This window comes from Elgaria multicarinata, chromosome 4 (assembly GCF_023053635.1).
Source record: "Elgaria multicarinata webbii isolate HBS135686 ecotype San Diego chromosome 4, rElgMul1.1.pri, whole genome shotgun sequence".
Lineage (NCBI taxonomy): Eukaryota > Metazoa > Chordata > Lepidosauria > Squamata > Anguidae > Elgaria > Elgaria multicarinata.
Genome location: NC_086174.1, coordinates 5,934,895 through 5,951,039, shown reverse-complemented (window position 1 = coordinate 5,951,039; position 16,145 = coordinate 5,934,895). Strand labels below are relative to the sequence as shown.

The following is a 16,145-nucleotide window of genomic DNA, read 5'->3' as shown; positions in this document are numbered from 1 at the left end:
CAGAGAGCTCCGGCTATTGGGCGGTATAGAAATGTAAATAAATAAATAAATAGGAGATGAGGGCACCCCACTTCCTACCCCATCAATTCTAAAATCGGGGTTATCCCGCAAAAAAGGTAATTGTGTGACCAGCATCATTTGTCAAACAACACTATAAATATCACAGCAACAAAGCTAAATGCAGGCTGCACACATTTAAATTGCCATTAATTTTCAAAGATCACTCACGCATATTAAAAGATAAACTGACAGTTGTTGAGAGGAAGCATCAGAGGGTGACTCGATTAAACACAGGCCAACCAAATGACTTTCGGGATAATGTAACTAGATGATAAATAATGTTTAAAGTGCATGTTGCCCCATGTAATTACTTTTTAAAAAGCTACCCTAAATTCCAGAAAATTTCATGGTTAGATACTCAAGACTGAAACAGAAATATAGTGTAAAAACCTCCTGATTTCAAGAAAAATGTGTGTCGTGTGATGTGTGCGTATCTGTGAGTGTGGTGTGATAATTGCAGCAAAGCCGCTGATGAATCACCAAGTAGTTTTCCCCTCCATCGGATTTCTGCTCCACTTGAGATATACAGATTTCAAATCGCTTATGAATACATTGATAAACAAGGAATTGTTCTGAACATCTGTAAGCAAACTATGAAGAGATATTTCATAGAGAATGAACATCATGAGCTTCACATAACGCTTGCCAAAACAAAAATAAAAATGTGTATTTATGTATTGAGCGAAATGCACTGGAAATAGCCCCAAACACTTATCAATTGCAAAGGCCTTTTCACATTTGCATCTGTAGGACAATTTACTCTGATGTAAAAATAATTCCCTATCAGGGTACTTATCAGCTTCAGAAATCTGAGCAGCAAGATGGTATCCGTCTTGCCAGCAAAAACAGTGCTGTGCACAGGCGTTCGTAACATCATAATATATAATAAATCATAATGGTGCGCTCCTAGTTTCTGCTAGTAACACAGTACAATCAAAATGAGGCCAACCAATCTGTGAAAGGGTTCAAGTGTGCTGACGATATAATTTAATGCATGAAGGAGCTTATTTTCAGGCAGAATTTTAGGTAAGGGTTTCATTTTAAATAATAAAACACTTTTATGTTTGATGAGGTAAGTTCTGAACACTTTGTGGCCCCAAGTGGCTGCTTTGCATGATCTGAGAGATGTTCCCCAAGGTCCCTTGCAGGACACAATGGGCAGTGTCCCACAGTACACTGCCGCTAGTGTAAGTTGTGTTGCGCTAACGTATGACACCTCTAGCACATCCTCCCGCAACTGGGTGTCCTCCAGATATTTTGGACTACAACTCCCAGCACTTCTGGCCACTGACCATGCTGATGGAATTTGGAGTCCAAGACATCTCTGAAGGGCATTAGGTGGAGGAAGCCAGCTCTAGCACAATCCCAACAGCATTAGCTGAAACGATGGGATTCCCTGTCATGCCAGCTAATGCGTGGTTTTATCCTGGTTGTGCTTTTTATACTGTATTTTGTAATTGTGCTTTTAACATGTTGGTTGTTTTATTATGGTTACAAAAATGTAATAAATAAATAAATAAATAATGCTATTGGCATTGCACTGGAAGCCCATTATGCTAGCGGAATGAAATTTACATTGGGCCTGTTCAGACAACACACTAAACCATGGTTAGGCCGCTAACCCTTTTGCAACAAATGGTTAGTGAGGGTGGTTAAACCGTGGTTAAGTAGCCACCGTGGTTAGGAATGGTTCACAACAGACATTAGCCCTGTTCAGAAGACAGCTTAAACCACAGTGGTTAAGGCTTTTTCGTTAACAAAAAAAGCCTTAACCACTGTGGTTTACGGTGTCTCCTGAACAGGGCCATTAAGTCATTTTTCACATGACACGCTAAGCCATAATGTTTAGCTCAAAGTGCTTAACCACCGTGTCGTCTGAACAGGGTCGTTGGATACAGCCAATTCTTGATCCTGCCTCCTATGCAACATTTTGAAGGCTCCTGGAGTACAAGCCTCAGAGTGCATTCTGCTTCATTTGCACACGTAAGACCACTGCAGGCAACCAGGCAACACTTGGGTTGCCTGGGAGTAGATGGGCCAGGCCAGTTGAAGTTCTGCAAAAAAAATCTCTCACTGGCCTTCCTTCTTCTCACATCAGTCCGTTGGTTTCTGTTCACCACTCTGCTGCTAAGATCATCTTCTTGGATCGCCGCTCTGACCATGTTACTCCATTTCTGAAATCTCTTCATTGGCTTCCAATTCACTTCAGAATCCAATATAAACTTCTCCTGTTGACCTACAAAGCTTTTCACGGTCTAGCTCCTTCCTATCTCTCCTCTCTCATCTCACACTATTGCCCCGCTTGTGCTCTTCGCTCCTCTGATGTCATGTTTCTCACCTGCCCAAGGGTCTCTACTTCCCTTGCTCGGCTTCGTCCATTTTCTTCAGCTGCCCCTTACACCTGGAACGCTCTTCCAGAACATTTGAGAACTACAAGTTCAATCGCAGCTTTTAAAGCTCAGCTAAAAACTTTTCCTTTTCCTAAAGCTTTTAAAACTTGATTTTGCTCTGACTTTTATAATGCCTGTTTGGTGCATTCTCTTCCCCTCCTTATTGTTTTATTATGATTTTATTAGAATGTAAGCCTATGCGGCAGGGTCTTGCTATTTATTGTTTTACTCTGTACAGCACCATGTACACTGATGGTGCTATATAAATAAAATAATAATAATAATAATAATAATAATAATAATAATAATAATAATAATAATAATAATAATAAAATAAAAAAAAACATTGGTGGGTTGGGGTAAGAAAGTGGTAGAAAGTCTTCTACTAGCAGGTCAGGAGCCACGAGGTGGTTTGCACAAATAGCACCATCACCTTGTCCCATATGGTTTGCTTTTGGTTTAAGGGGTTCGTGGTTTCTTCTTTCAGGAAAGTTTCCTAGCCTTGGAAGATAGGCTTGAAAGACATTGTGCAACCTTGGATGAAAATCATTGCAGGAAGGGAGAATGCTGAGCAGATTTCCAGCGGTCCGGAGACACAGGGCCTTGCTAGACCTACCAGATAATCCGGTCGGGAGTCGGGGCAAGGCCACGCTGCAGCTAGCGCACGCCGTCGCCCCTAGCTAGACGTAAACACGCGACGGGGCAAGGGGAAGCCCCGCCACGTGCTCCAGTTTCTTTTCTCTTAAAGGGCCATGTGCGTAGGAGCGCACCAACGATAAAGTAGATTTTTTAAAAAAATAAAGGGTTCCCCACTCCACCTGCCCGAGTCCCCCCCAAAATGTCTGATGCCCCCCTGCCCGCTCGCTCACTCGCCCTTCCCCCGCTCGCCATGCCCGTCCCCGTTCTTCCCCCGTACGCCACGCCCGTCCCCTGTCCCCGCTCGCCATACCCTTTCCTCGTTCTTCCCCCCGTCCGCCATGCCCGTCCCCCGTCCGCCATGCCCGTCCCCGCTCACCATGCCTGTGCCCCGTCCGCCATGCCTGTCCCCCATCCACCATGCCTGTCCCCGTTCTTCCCCCCCCCATCTCTCCTGCCGTGTCCGTTCTTTCCCCCGGCCCCCATCTCCCCTTCCCGGCCCGATGGGCACAGCACTCCTATGGAATGCTGTGCCCAGTCCGTGGCTTCTCCCGGCTTCTCGCGAGCGAGCAGCCGGGAAAAGCCACGGAACTAGCTAGACTTTCCGCAGCCCTGGCCTCAGCCCAGGGCTGTGGAAAAGCCGGGCCATAAGCGGATCTGCTTATCCCAGTTCAAGGGGGGACTTAGCCCAGCCTGACCCCGGGATCCCCTGTGCGTTATCTGGATGCACAGGTGGGAGACCGGGCCTCACACCAGGCTAACTCCTCATCTAGCAACGGCCACAGTTTCAACACATGCAATCCCAAATCCTTAGCAGAAGCTGAAAATTATGCAAAATGAAGAAATCGATGCACGGCTGCTTCGCTGTCAAAATGTATACAAGTTGTGGAATTCTTGGGGAGGGGGGAATAGAATTTGGGTTATCCTTAGTGGAGCACTTTGAGATATATATAGATATAGATATAGATAGATATTAGTGCAAAGTATACAACCTGGCTGTAGCTTGTAACTTGGCATACAGAGGATACAGATGCAATCCCTGGCATGCAATTTTAGGGCTTAGCTAGACCTAAGGTTTATCCCGGCATCGTCCCGGGGTCATCCCTGTTCATGTAAATGACACACAGGGGATCCCGGGAGCAGGCAGGGACAACCCTGGGACGACCCCGGGATAAACCTTAGGTCTAGCTAAGACCCCAGACTCCAGCCAAATGGACCTCTGGTCGCCAAAGTCTTATACCTAAAGCCTTGGAGTGCCTGAGCAGAAAGCACTGCGCTAGACAGACCAGTGGTCTGGCTTAGTATAAGGTAGCTCACATGTTCATCGGCCAATAACCTCACTTGTATGGAATATTCTCAACCTCCTGTGTGTGTTTGTTTGTTGTTTGTTTGTTTTACCGTATTTCTTCGATTCTAAGACGCCATCGATTCTAAGACGCACCCCATTTTTAGAAATGTTTATTTGGGAAAAAAGGGCATCTAAGAATCGAAGAAATACTTCCCTCACCGCCCAGCCAACCTCCTCGCCCCCCTCCAGGCTTTCTTCTAATGGTTGTGTCCTTTTCTTTTTTCCCTCTGTGAGAGAAGGAACTGCCGTTTGCGCGGGAAGAAGGGGGGGCGTTGAAACAAAGAGTAAACAATATTTTGAGCCGGGGAGAGAGAGGAGAAGACGCAATTAAGGAGCTAAAACGCTTAACTCTCCAGTCCCGCTCTTTACTTGTCTGTGCACCAGGGGACGACGACATGCGAGTAAGTCCCATGGAAATCAATGGGACTTATGAATAAATTTGACTAACAAAAAACCAGGCGCTTACCCTCCCAGCTCCTCCTCGCTCGCATGGCTCGAGGCTGCTGCAGGAGCTTCCTCTTTTCCTCTTACCGTATTGCTTCGATTCTAAGACGCCATCGATTCTAAGACGCACTCCAGTTTTAGAGCTGTTTATTTAGGGGGAAAAGTGCGTCTTAGAATCGAAGAAATACGGTACATCATAGTGCTTCAATAAGAGCCTTACAATAAGATCCATGAAAGGTTCAACCTACCTGAACAAACCTCTTCATAGGTGGGATTCGGGGTGTGTCCTCCTGCATAACCCACGTGAGTTGAGTAGACTCCTTTCTGCCTCCAAAATTTCCTCTCTGCTCCCCAGAAGCAGCCCATACCTGCATGAAACAAAATATGATGATGATGATGATGATGATGATGATGATGATGATGATAACATTTACAAGTTACATTTCCACTCAACATTGAGCGCTCAAGCAGAAATCCAACAGAGTACAAAATAAATGCATAAACCCTATTTTCAAAAACACAACAACACAACACACGACACAGCAGCAGTGAACACCACAATCCTAACACCCGGGATAGTAAGACTGCACTCGTAAATGCCTTAGGAAACTAAAAGGGGTTTCCAACTTTCCGCGATCCCATTCCCAGTCTTCTGGATTAGGAAAGACACTAGTCCATTTGAACCAGCAAGGGCATATCAGAGCCTAGATACCAGTGGTACCAACATGCTTATGACAAGACTGAAGGAACTGGGCATGTTTAGCCTGGAGAAGAGAAGATTGAGGGGAGACATGAGAGCACTCTTCAAATACGTAAAAGGTTGTCACACAGAGGAGGGCCAGGATCTCTTCTCCATCCTCCCAGAGTGCAGGACACGGAGTAACGGGCTCAAGTTAAAGGAAGCCAGATTCCAGCTGGACATCAGGAAAAACTTCCTGACGGTTAGAGCAGTACGACAATGGAATCAGTTACCTAGGGAGGTTGTGGGCTCTCCCACACTAGAGGCCTTCAAGAGGCAGCTGGACAACCCTCTGTCAGGGATGCTTTAGGGTGGATTCCTGCATTGAGCAGGGGGTTGGACTCGATGGCCTTGTAGGCCCCTTCCAACTCTGCTATTCTATGATTCTATGATTCTAAATCAGAGGACCAAGTGCTGAACTGCAGGGGAGCTGTTCAGAAGATTGCTAGAACTAGAAGCTGGTCAATTAGGTTGTTGCACCAGCAATTTCAAGGCAGCAATGAGCAATTTTTGTACTCAGCCTAATTATCCTACCCTTCCTAATGCATAATGGGGCACTAGTCCTGAGCATTATTTATGCTAAATATTCTTCCTCCTGAGTAGTGTTCTGAAATAGGATGCCTTCTGCTGCCAGAAGAGCTGGGGCTGGCAGCGGAATCATCTTCTGATGAGGAAGCCCTATCCAAATCTTGCTGGGGACAGGCTGATCTTGGATTTGATGAGAAAAATAGAGTCGGGAACTGTCAGTACATTGATGACACCCTACTGCAAAACCTCAGACAGTCACCCTCAGCACCTGCACGTAGATACGAAAAAAGCAATGGGAGACCCGATACAACCTTGTGATATCCTGTAAAATAAATCCCAAGGAATAACAGAGCTGTTGCCCACAGCCACCCGCTGGCATCAATAATCAAATAAGAACCTCAACAGAATGCCCCCAACTCATCTCTATTCCAGGAGGACCAGAAGGACTTTAAGCAAAGGCAAACGTTCTAGGTGGAAGCAATGACATCCACGAACAATGGGCTGAACTAAGATTTCATAGCAAGACACAACAATGTCAGTTACTTTTACTGCTTTCCCAAGAGACTCTGGGTTTTTCCAGATGGAGGGCTCCTAACACACGCCATTGTGCAGCAGCTATTCTTTTTTGCTTAATATTTTTGTCTGTGGTAGAAAAAAACAGGATGGTTGTGAGTGGGAAGACACAGTATTCTAAGGCCTAATCTACACCAAATAGGATATTCCACTATGGGCCTTGCTAGAACTACCTGGAAATCCGGCCTTCATGCACGGCAAGCCCATGCTACAATTAGCACAGGCCGTCGCGCCTATCCACACGTCACACACGACGAAGCTCCGTCGCATCCACCATTTTTCGTTTGTTAAAGCGGAAGGATGCACACGTGAGCTCGTGCGCAAAGGTAAGTCCTTTTTTTAGAAAAAATTCTCCGCTCCCCCCTTCCCCACCAGTCCCCCCCCCCCCGTCCCCTGGCCCACGATTCCCCACCTCCATCTCCCCTGGGCTGCGATCCCCCTCCACTCATCCCCTCCGCCACTCATTATCTCCGCCACTCGTCCTCTCCGCTGCTAGTTCCCTCGGCCGCTCATCCCCTCCGCCACTCATCCCCTCCGCAGTTTGTCCCCTCGTCCCCTCCTCCGCTCGCCCCCTCCGCCACTCATCCCCTCCGCCGCTCGTGCCCTCCGATCACCCCTGGGCTCCCACCCACTCACCCATGTCCCTACCGTCGCCCTGATGGCGCTGTGGCTTGGTCCACCGCTTTTCCCGACTACTTGCAAGTAAATGCAGTAGCCGTGAAAAGCGGCAGAATGGCCTACACGCCCACGGTCCCAACCTGAGCCTGGGACCGCGGGAAGAATCGCGCTACAAGCGGTTCTGCTTAGCGCAGGGCCAGGGCAGCTCGAACCCTGCCTGAGGCCGGGATCCTCTGTGCGTCATTTGGCCGCACAGGGACGAGCACAGGCCTCGCACCGCGCTAACCCCCAGTCTAGCAAGGCCCTACGAAAGCGGTATTTAAAAGGCAGGAGCCGCACTACTGCTTTATAGCAGTATTGAGGTGCACTGACAACTGTTGGGGCCCAATGACACATGCCATATACCACTTTCATAGTGCAATATCTTGTGTGGTGTAGATTTGGCCTGAGTGTGGTCGCACCATATATGTGTATAAAGGCAGTATGATACTAGCAGTTTTCTTCTCAATTCTTCTGGTATTTGCTGACCATTAAGAGCCATGGGCAACACAGTAAGGATCTGTCACGCTAAACCTCTGGCTTCCCACTAACTCTGAATCTTTTACAATCAGCCACAAGGCTGTAAAGGATCCCTGAAAGGTAATTTAGACCAACCCCAAATCACACTGAAGTACGAAAAGACACTGTTGAAAGACAAGATTATAAGATGCCAAATGCCATTTTTACACTAGGAAAACATAGTAACTTGAATGGCTTCCCCCCACGAGAAACTATGGATGTGATATTTCAAAGACAGCAATAATAAATAATGTTTGACCTTGCATGGTGCAGGTTGGTGTAACACCACTGCAAAGATTAGCTTTTGCTTCCGCTATTGGACAGTATGGAAATGTAATAAATAAATGAATGAATGAATATTAAATTTGGGGGGGGGGGGGAAACCAACCATTTTTTCTCAAAGATGCCTTAAACTCATGCAAAATGCAGCGGCCAGATTGATTTTAGGAACCAGAAAGTTCAACCATATAACACCTGCTCTGGTCCGCTTGCACTGGCTGCCTGTATGTTTCCGAGCCCAATTCAAGGTGCTGGTTTTGACCTATAAAGCCGTACACGGCTTGGGACCACAATACCTGATGGAACGCCTCTCCCGACGTGAATATACCTGGTCACTACGTTCAACAGCTAAGGTCCTCCTCCGGGTGCCTACTCTGAGAGAGGCTCAGAGTGTGGCAACGAGGGACAGGGCCTTTTCGGTGGTGGCCCCCGGACTATGGAATGATCTCCCTGACAAGGCTCGCCTGGCACCAACGCTGCTATCTTTCCGGCGCCAGGTTAAGACTTTCCTTTTTGCCCAGGCATATGGCAGCACATCTTAATCCTAATAATAGCGGTTTTTAATGCTTTATGTGTGTATGTTCTGTGTTTTAGAATTTTAAATTTTGTATACTCATTTTTATCTTAATTTTAGAATTTCTGTAAACCGCCCAGAGAGCCCTGGCTATGGGAGCAGTATATAAGTGCAATAAATAAATAAATAAATAAATAAATAAACTCCTTATCCCGGAGCAGCACCAATCTCTTTGATGAGAACCCCTGCTGTTTTTAGCACCTGACAAACCGACTTTTTCTTTTTCGGTAGTCTTACAAAAGCTCCCAGTCTTCAAATGAAATGAATTAGTCTTTAAGGAGCTAAGAACACTGACTTTTCTATTTTAATAAACGAGCACAGACAAACACAACTGTGAATTTGACCTCGGTTTCAGGATTGCAAAGTTATATTATCTTTAAGGTTAGATTCATCCCTAGACCACCTGATTATTATACTTGCTTGTTCAAAATTTGTTGTATGTGAATCTTGGTGAATTCATTTTTCTTCATAAATTCAAACTTTAAAAAATGCTGATTCTTCCTCATTTTATATGGGAACATAGGAACCTGCCTTATACCGGGGGTCAGACCATCAGTCTACCTACCCCAGTATTGTCAACCGACTGGCAGTGGCTCTCCAGGTTTCAGGCAGGTGTTTTCCTGCCCTACCTGCAGAAGCCAGGGATCGAATCTGGGACCCTTTGCATTCAAAGCAGGGGCGCTACCACACTGAGCTACGCCCCCTTCCTAAATACATTTCAGGTAACCCATTTGACCAAAAATTGCTTTAAAAACGCACAGCCTTTAGTAAAGAGAATCTCCATGCAACCTTAGGGCTGGTTAAAATGGCAATCATACATATTTTTACAGCATAATTTTCTTTTAGCTGATTAGCAAACTGTCAAAACACAATAATTTGTATTAATGGCAAACATTCATTTAATGTTCTGCTTCCTGGCAACTGCAATCTTTAAAGGTGGCAGAGCAATAATTAACTAAATTAGAGATCATGTAGGAAAGGGGGGGCAACCTCTCTCGGGCTGGCCAATTTATGCATGCAAAGAATATTCAAGCCGCACATAAAGATGAAGTATTTATTCACCGACATGGCCAGTTAGCCAATACAGCCTGAACTCAGCAAAAATCCACCAACTGCAACTGAGATCCACCAAATGGAATAATCTGCATGGACAAGTTAGCAAATTCCTGCACATAAACGGGGTATGTGATCACTGTAACCGAAAATCCTCCCTGCGAAGCTGAATGCTCCCAATCAGATAAGAAATTAAACAGCAAGCAAGATATTAGCACAACGGGAGCCATCTTGAATCCGTTTATCCTGAAGTGTGTTACTCCATCAGACGTTAGCTTACACACACACACACACAAAACACGAACTTAACCAGAAAAAGTCTTCACATGGAAACAAGAAGAGGTGCCTTTTTTGTTTCCTTTCTTAAAAGTTCAGCACATCTAGCAAGAAGCGTTGCTATGTCTTATGGTATTATCTATTTCATCGTTCAGGGCTGAGAAAGCGGGATTGGCTGTGCAGGTTCCTTGCAACCTATTTGAATACATCTTATGTCAGCCTTTCTCCCCATGAAATCCCTCCCCTCTCTAGGTCCTCTCTAGGAGTGAATCAGAAGGTCTCTGCTGCCTTCTGCCAATTTCAGAGTTTCTTTAAAAGCTCACGCAATAGAACAAAGCCAGGCCTGCCATCAAACAGAGCACAAAGGCATCGTGGCCTTCCTTTGAAACTTCAGAAACCAACTTCAAACTCAAGTCGTGCGCTTCGGCCAGCTCTTTTCTTCCCTGGCGGTTGAAATGTAGCAAAAACAAAGAGCCAGTATCGTGGCAATCTGAGAATAATTGTACATCCAAAATATTCCGTATCCAGCAATGGATAAAAGGACTGAGGGGGAGGCTGTGCAGAACTAAATTTTGGAGTTCAAAGCCTTCTGGCTTCCCCGGCAGTTTGGTTAATAGTTGAAATCAGCAGAAGTGCATTATAAGCCCCTTCATGGAAGCATCTTTCCGTGTGAAGAAGAACCCACACTTTACCAAGGAACACCTTCTTTGTCATTTCTTGTGTGAACTGGGTCTTTCTCATTTCCTGCTTGTCATGGCTCAAATTCTGGATCAAAACATAGGCCTAATCTACACCAAGCAGGTTATTGCACTATGAAAGCGGTATTTAAAAGGCAGGAGCCACACTACTGCTTTATAGCGGTACTGAAGTGCACTGACAACGGTTAGGGCCCATGGACACATACCATATATCTCTTTCATACCACTATATCCTGCTTAGTGTGTCTCCTGCCTTTTATATACCACTTTCCCTAGCCTGGTGCCCTCCAGATGTACTGGGCTATAACTCCCAAGCTGGTCACTGGTACTCCTAGGGGGGAACACATTCCACCAGTTTTAAAATCTCTTCAATGGCTGCCAATTTGTTTCCAGGCGAAGCACAAAGTGTTGGTTATTACCTTTAAAGCCCTACATGGTTTGGGTCCAGGTTACCTGCAGGATCGCCTTCTCCCGTACAATCCACCCCGCACACTCAGGTCCTTTGGGAAAAATCTATTTCAGTCAACCAAAACTAGATTGACAACTGTTACCCAGAGGACCTTCTCTTCTGCTGCTCCCGGACTGTGGAATGGCCTGCCGGAGGAGATTCGTCAACTTGACAGTCTTTTAGCATTTAAAAAAGCAATAAAGACTGATCTTCTTCTGGCAGGCCTACCCAGTGGAATTTTAGGATGTTTTTAGGATGTTTTAATCATGTATGTTATGTTTTTAATCGGGTTTTAATGTGTTTTATATTCATTGTTGTTCCCCGCCTCGATCCAAGTGGAGAGGTGGGTATTATTATTATTATTATTATTATTATTATTATTATTATTATTCATAGTGAAATATCCTGCTTGGTGTAGATTAGGCCATAGTTTCTGAGGTTCTTCCTCAGAGGAAGAGCCTAAGAGGCCTATTCTACACCAAGCAGGATATTGCACCATGAAAGCGGTATTTAAAAGGCAGGAACCGCACTATTGTTTTATAGTGGTATTGAGGTGCACTGACAACTGTTGGGGCCCATGGACAGGTACCATATAGAATCACAGAATCATAAAACAGTAGAGTTGGAAGGGGCCTATAAGGCCATTGAGTCCAACCCCGCTCAACCCCCCTGCTCATACCACTTTCATACTGCCATATCCTGCTTGGTGTGGCTCCTGCCTTTTATATACCGCTTTCATACCACTTTCGTGGAAGGCAAAAGGAAGAGGGGCCAACCAAGGGCAAGATGGATGGATGATATTCTGGAGGTGACAGACTCGACCTTGGGGGAGCTAGGGGTGGCAATGGCCGACAGAAAGCTCTGGCGTGGGCTGGTCCATGAAATCACGAAGAGTCAGAAGCGACTGAATGAATAAACAACAAGTAGATTAGGCCTAAGAGGCCTTCTGATGTTAGTGGCCTTCTCAGGATGGAAGCATGAGAATAAAATACTCCAACCTTAGCATTTTTCCAGGCAGCATCAGGAATACTGTACACTCTCCAGGAGACAACACTGTCATGATGGCAGATCTTTTGCTTCATAGCACCTGTTTCGCTCTCGGGGGCCATTCACGAATGAACTGAGGCATGCCTTTTCAGGTCATGTAATGTATTTGAAGAATCCCATCCCAAGCAGAACGGAGGGGGCATGTGTAATTAGAGTCTATTTTAATTTTCATTTAATGTTCAGTCCGCCTTAAGTTCTGCCATTAGAGATGGATTATGCATTCTGTCCCTTTAAATCAGGGGTGGACAACGTATGGAGTTCCGGGGACCGTTTGGACTTCCGGCACATTGGGCACAGTGGGGCAGCCCCCCAAAACAATAGAAAACACTGAAATCGGCAATTTACTGCCAAATTTTGGCAAAAAAACACTCCGTAGCGCTACAACGCTGACATTTTGCTTGTTTTCAAACTAAATTTAACCCTTTTGGTGCTCCACAAGCTACATTTGGCCGCTAACAGCCACTACAGAAGCCATTTAAAAAGTGGGGGGGGGTGGCAGTAGGGGGCTGCAACAGGAGTTGGCCGGAGCCACACGCAGCTCCGCCTGTTGCCTACCTCTGCTTTAAATAAAAACCAGGTGGAACTCGGGCAAAAAACAGAGGAAACGGGCAGGCTCCAAGGCAGCTGAGCTGGAATTCACTGCCTGTCATAGTCTGTTATGTCTCTGTTTACCTGTTGGAGTAACAGGTTGGAGTAAACAGGTTCTTGATAAACGAAAAAGGTTGATTTGTTCGCATTTGCCTGGGTTGGAGTGTAACACAGGCCAAAGAGATTTTAAAAACATACATCCAGTATTGGAGAAGATGTTTGTTACAGAGATACAGTTGTTTCTCCTCTAAGGCCTGGGGCTTGTGCCGTAACTCTTTAACGAAGAACATAGGACAACACATTGGACTAAGTCAGAGTGTTAGTCCAATATTGTCTGCAATGATAGGGAGCATCTCCAGGGTTCCAGCCAGGATCCTTTCCCAGCCCCCATGCCTCGAGAAGCCAGGTGTCAGGTAGGTATAGGTATAAGGTCGGCCTTGTACCTAGTAAGTAGATTTATTAGGAAATAGTTTGAGAATGTCAGATGTCTCTGCAAGCTTACCTGTGTAAGAAGTGCCCACGGAATCTAGCTTGCTTACTCTCTGTTGCGGCCTTGAAGGAGGGGGCCGCTCTTAGAAGCTGTTGTGCCGTCCCACCCTGTTGGCATATGGGCATCGCTTACTGGTCAGAGGACCTGTCTGTCAAGTAGCTTTGAATAGGCTTTCAACGCTGGCGCAAAGCTGGAAAAGCTTGGCTAGGTTTCATCTCTCGCGCAACGCCTGACACTCCCTCCTGCTTTAGATTCCCACCTCCGCTTGGGACTTTGAAAGCACTCTGCACATGGACACTTTGCTATTTGGACCTTGGATATCATAGAATCATAGAAGAGTTGGAAGGGGCCTACAAGGCCATCGAGTCCAACCCCCTGCTCAATGCAGGAATCCACCCTAAAGCATCCCTGACAGAGGGTTGTCCAGCTGCCTCTTGAAGGCCTCTAGTGTGGGAGAGCCCACAACCTCCCTAGGGAACTGATTCCATTGTTGTACTGCTCTAACAGTCAGGAAGTTTTTCCTGATGTCCAGCTGGAATCTGGCTTCCTTTAACTTGAGCCCGTTATTCCGTGTCCTGTACTCGGGGAGGACCGAGAAGAGATCCTGGCCCTCCTCTGTGTGACAACCTTTTAACTATTTGAAGAGTGCTCTCATGTCTCCCCTCAGTCTTCTCTTCTCCAGGCTAAACATGCCCAGTTCTTTCAGTCTCTCTTCATAGGGCTTTGTTTCCAGACCCCTAATCATCCTGGTTGCCCTCCTCTGAACCCGCTCCAGCTTGTCTGTGTCCTTCTTGAATTGTGGAGCCCAGAACTGGACACAATACTCTAGATGAGGCCTAACCAGGGCCAAATAGAGAGGAACCAGTACCTCACGTGATTTGGAAGCTATACTTCTATTAATGCAGCCCAAAATAGCATTTGCCTTTCTTGCAGCCATATCGCACTGTTGGCTCATATTCAGCTTGCGATCTATATCTAAAAACTGTGCCATGAAAAGTAGTGAGACTTTTGTAAACCGCCCAGAGAGCTTCGGTTATGGGGATGGTATATAAATTTAATAAATAAATAAATAAATAAATAAATAAATAAATATTTTCATTGACTTGGACTTCCATTTGCTGTGGATTGTGTGTGTGTTGCTTCAAATCAGGTGGCAAGACAGCTTCCCCGGAGCTTAACGTCACATGCAGGGAAGTTCTTGGGCCTGAGATGTTACCTTCCCTGAGGTCATGGTAACCAGGGTCAACTCAGTTGTGGCAGGCCGAGAATGACTGGTGCATGATCTGTCTTCTCTGCCCGGCTCTGGTGGCTCAAAGCACACCTCTCCCTGGGATGTTGCTTTAGGTGATTGGCCATGTCCCTTGAGGTGCCAGCGTATGCGGCATCTGGAGAAGCTCAAATCGGATGGTGGTACCTTAAGGAACATTTCAGAAAAGGAGCCTAAAACTTTCTAACCATCGTTCAGCTTTAAGTGGTGGTGTTTGGAGACTGTGTAACTATTGCGCTGTTTACCGTGTGATTTCCTCAATAAAAGAAGCCTCACTGATGTGAGTGTCTCGTGTCAGCTTGCCAGCACGTGTGGATGCCAGAGGGAACAGACATGAACAGGACGAGGCGAAAAGAAGGTGGCACATTCTTCCAGAGGCAGTGCCACTCCAGCCGGCAGGTAGTGTACTGCAGATTGAACGCTCTCTTGCATCAAAATGTCCTTGTTTGTTCAAAACTAGCACATTAAGGAGACACATTTTAGCCTTGGCAAGAAAAGAGACACTTCAGAATTCAACAAGGTATCTTTTGAGGATGTGGAGTGTATGGATTTATACTCTGCCCATGTCAAGGGCCTTGTAAAGCACCACACGCTAGGAACAATGGGAGGAGACCTACAGGTAGAATCATAGAATCATAGAATAGCAGAGTTGGAAGGGGCCTACAAGGCCATTGAGTCCAACCCCCTGCTCAAGGCAGGAATCCACCCTAAAGCATCCCTGACAGATGGTTGTCCAGCTGCCTCTTGAAGGCCTCTAGTGTGGGAGAGCCCACCACCTACACAAAACATTTTTTTTTGAGCCCGATAAATTCTTGGACTCAACGAATCATCTCTCTCTGCACCTGGAGGTTTCCAGGCACATGGCAAGCCACCATAAATGGATGGTGAGGCATGTTCGACTTTAACACTTAATTTTAACTTAAATTTTACTGTTCTAATTCTGTATTTTAATCTTATATCAATTTCTGCTGCGTGGTTTTATCCTGGTTGCGCTTTTTATACTGTATTTTGTATTTGTGTTTTTAGACTATTGGTTGTTTTATTATGGGTTTTAATTTTTGTGAACCGCCCAGAGAGCTTCAGCTATTGGGCGGAATAAAAATGTAATAAGTAAAATAAAAATAAATAAAATTGGTGGGTCATAATTTGTGCAGATCTGACAGAATCCAGGCTACAAGATGCCAGAGGGAAAGAGTTGGTGCCCCTAGTGAACAAGTAGCCGTAGATGAATTGAGCAAGCAATGCAGGCTACATGTTCCAGAGAAATGTGGCACAGACACATACAGAGGAATGTAGCACATGGGTGTACAGACAGGAGTCTTCTCCAATCTGACCCAGGAGAAAATTGCTTCCTAACCCCTGATATGATCTACCAAGTCTTTCTGTGGGCAATATTATTGGGACTGGATTTTGTTAAATTCATTCCATCTGTGTTTTGAGGATTGTCAAGCATCTTTCGCTCCTTCATATGTTCATTGGCAGATTAGGATTTCCACACACACACACACTTAAAAAAAAAATCACAAAAAGG

General features: G+C 45.7%; 1 protein-coding gene across 1 annotated transcript in view; it reads right to left on the bottom strand.

The window, feature by feature from the left end:
• The window catches only part of MSRA (methionine sulfoxide reductase A), a 256,971-nt gene that overhangs the window by 154,379 nt on the left and 86,447 nt on the right, over positions 1-16,145 (bottom strand). Inside the window, exon 3 of the mRNA XM_063123773.1 lies at positions 5,127-5,246. Within this exon, the coding sequence (XP_062979843.1) occupies positions 5,127-5,246 (120 nt within the window). The remainder of the gene's footprint in view (positions 1-5,126; positions 5,247-16,145) is intronic.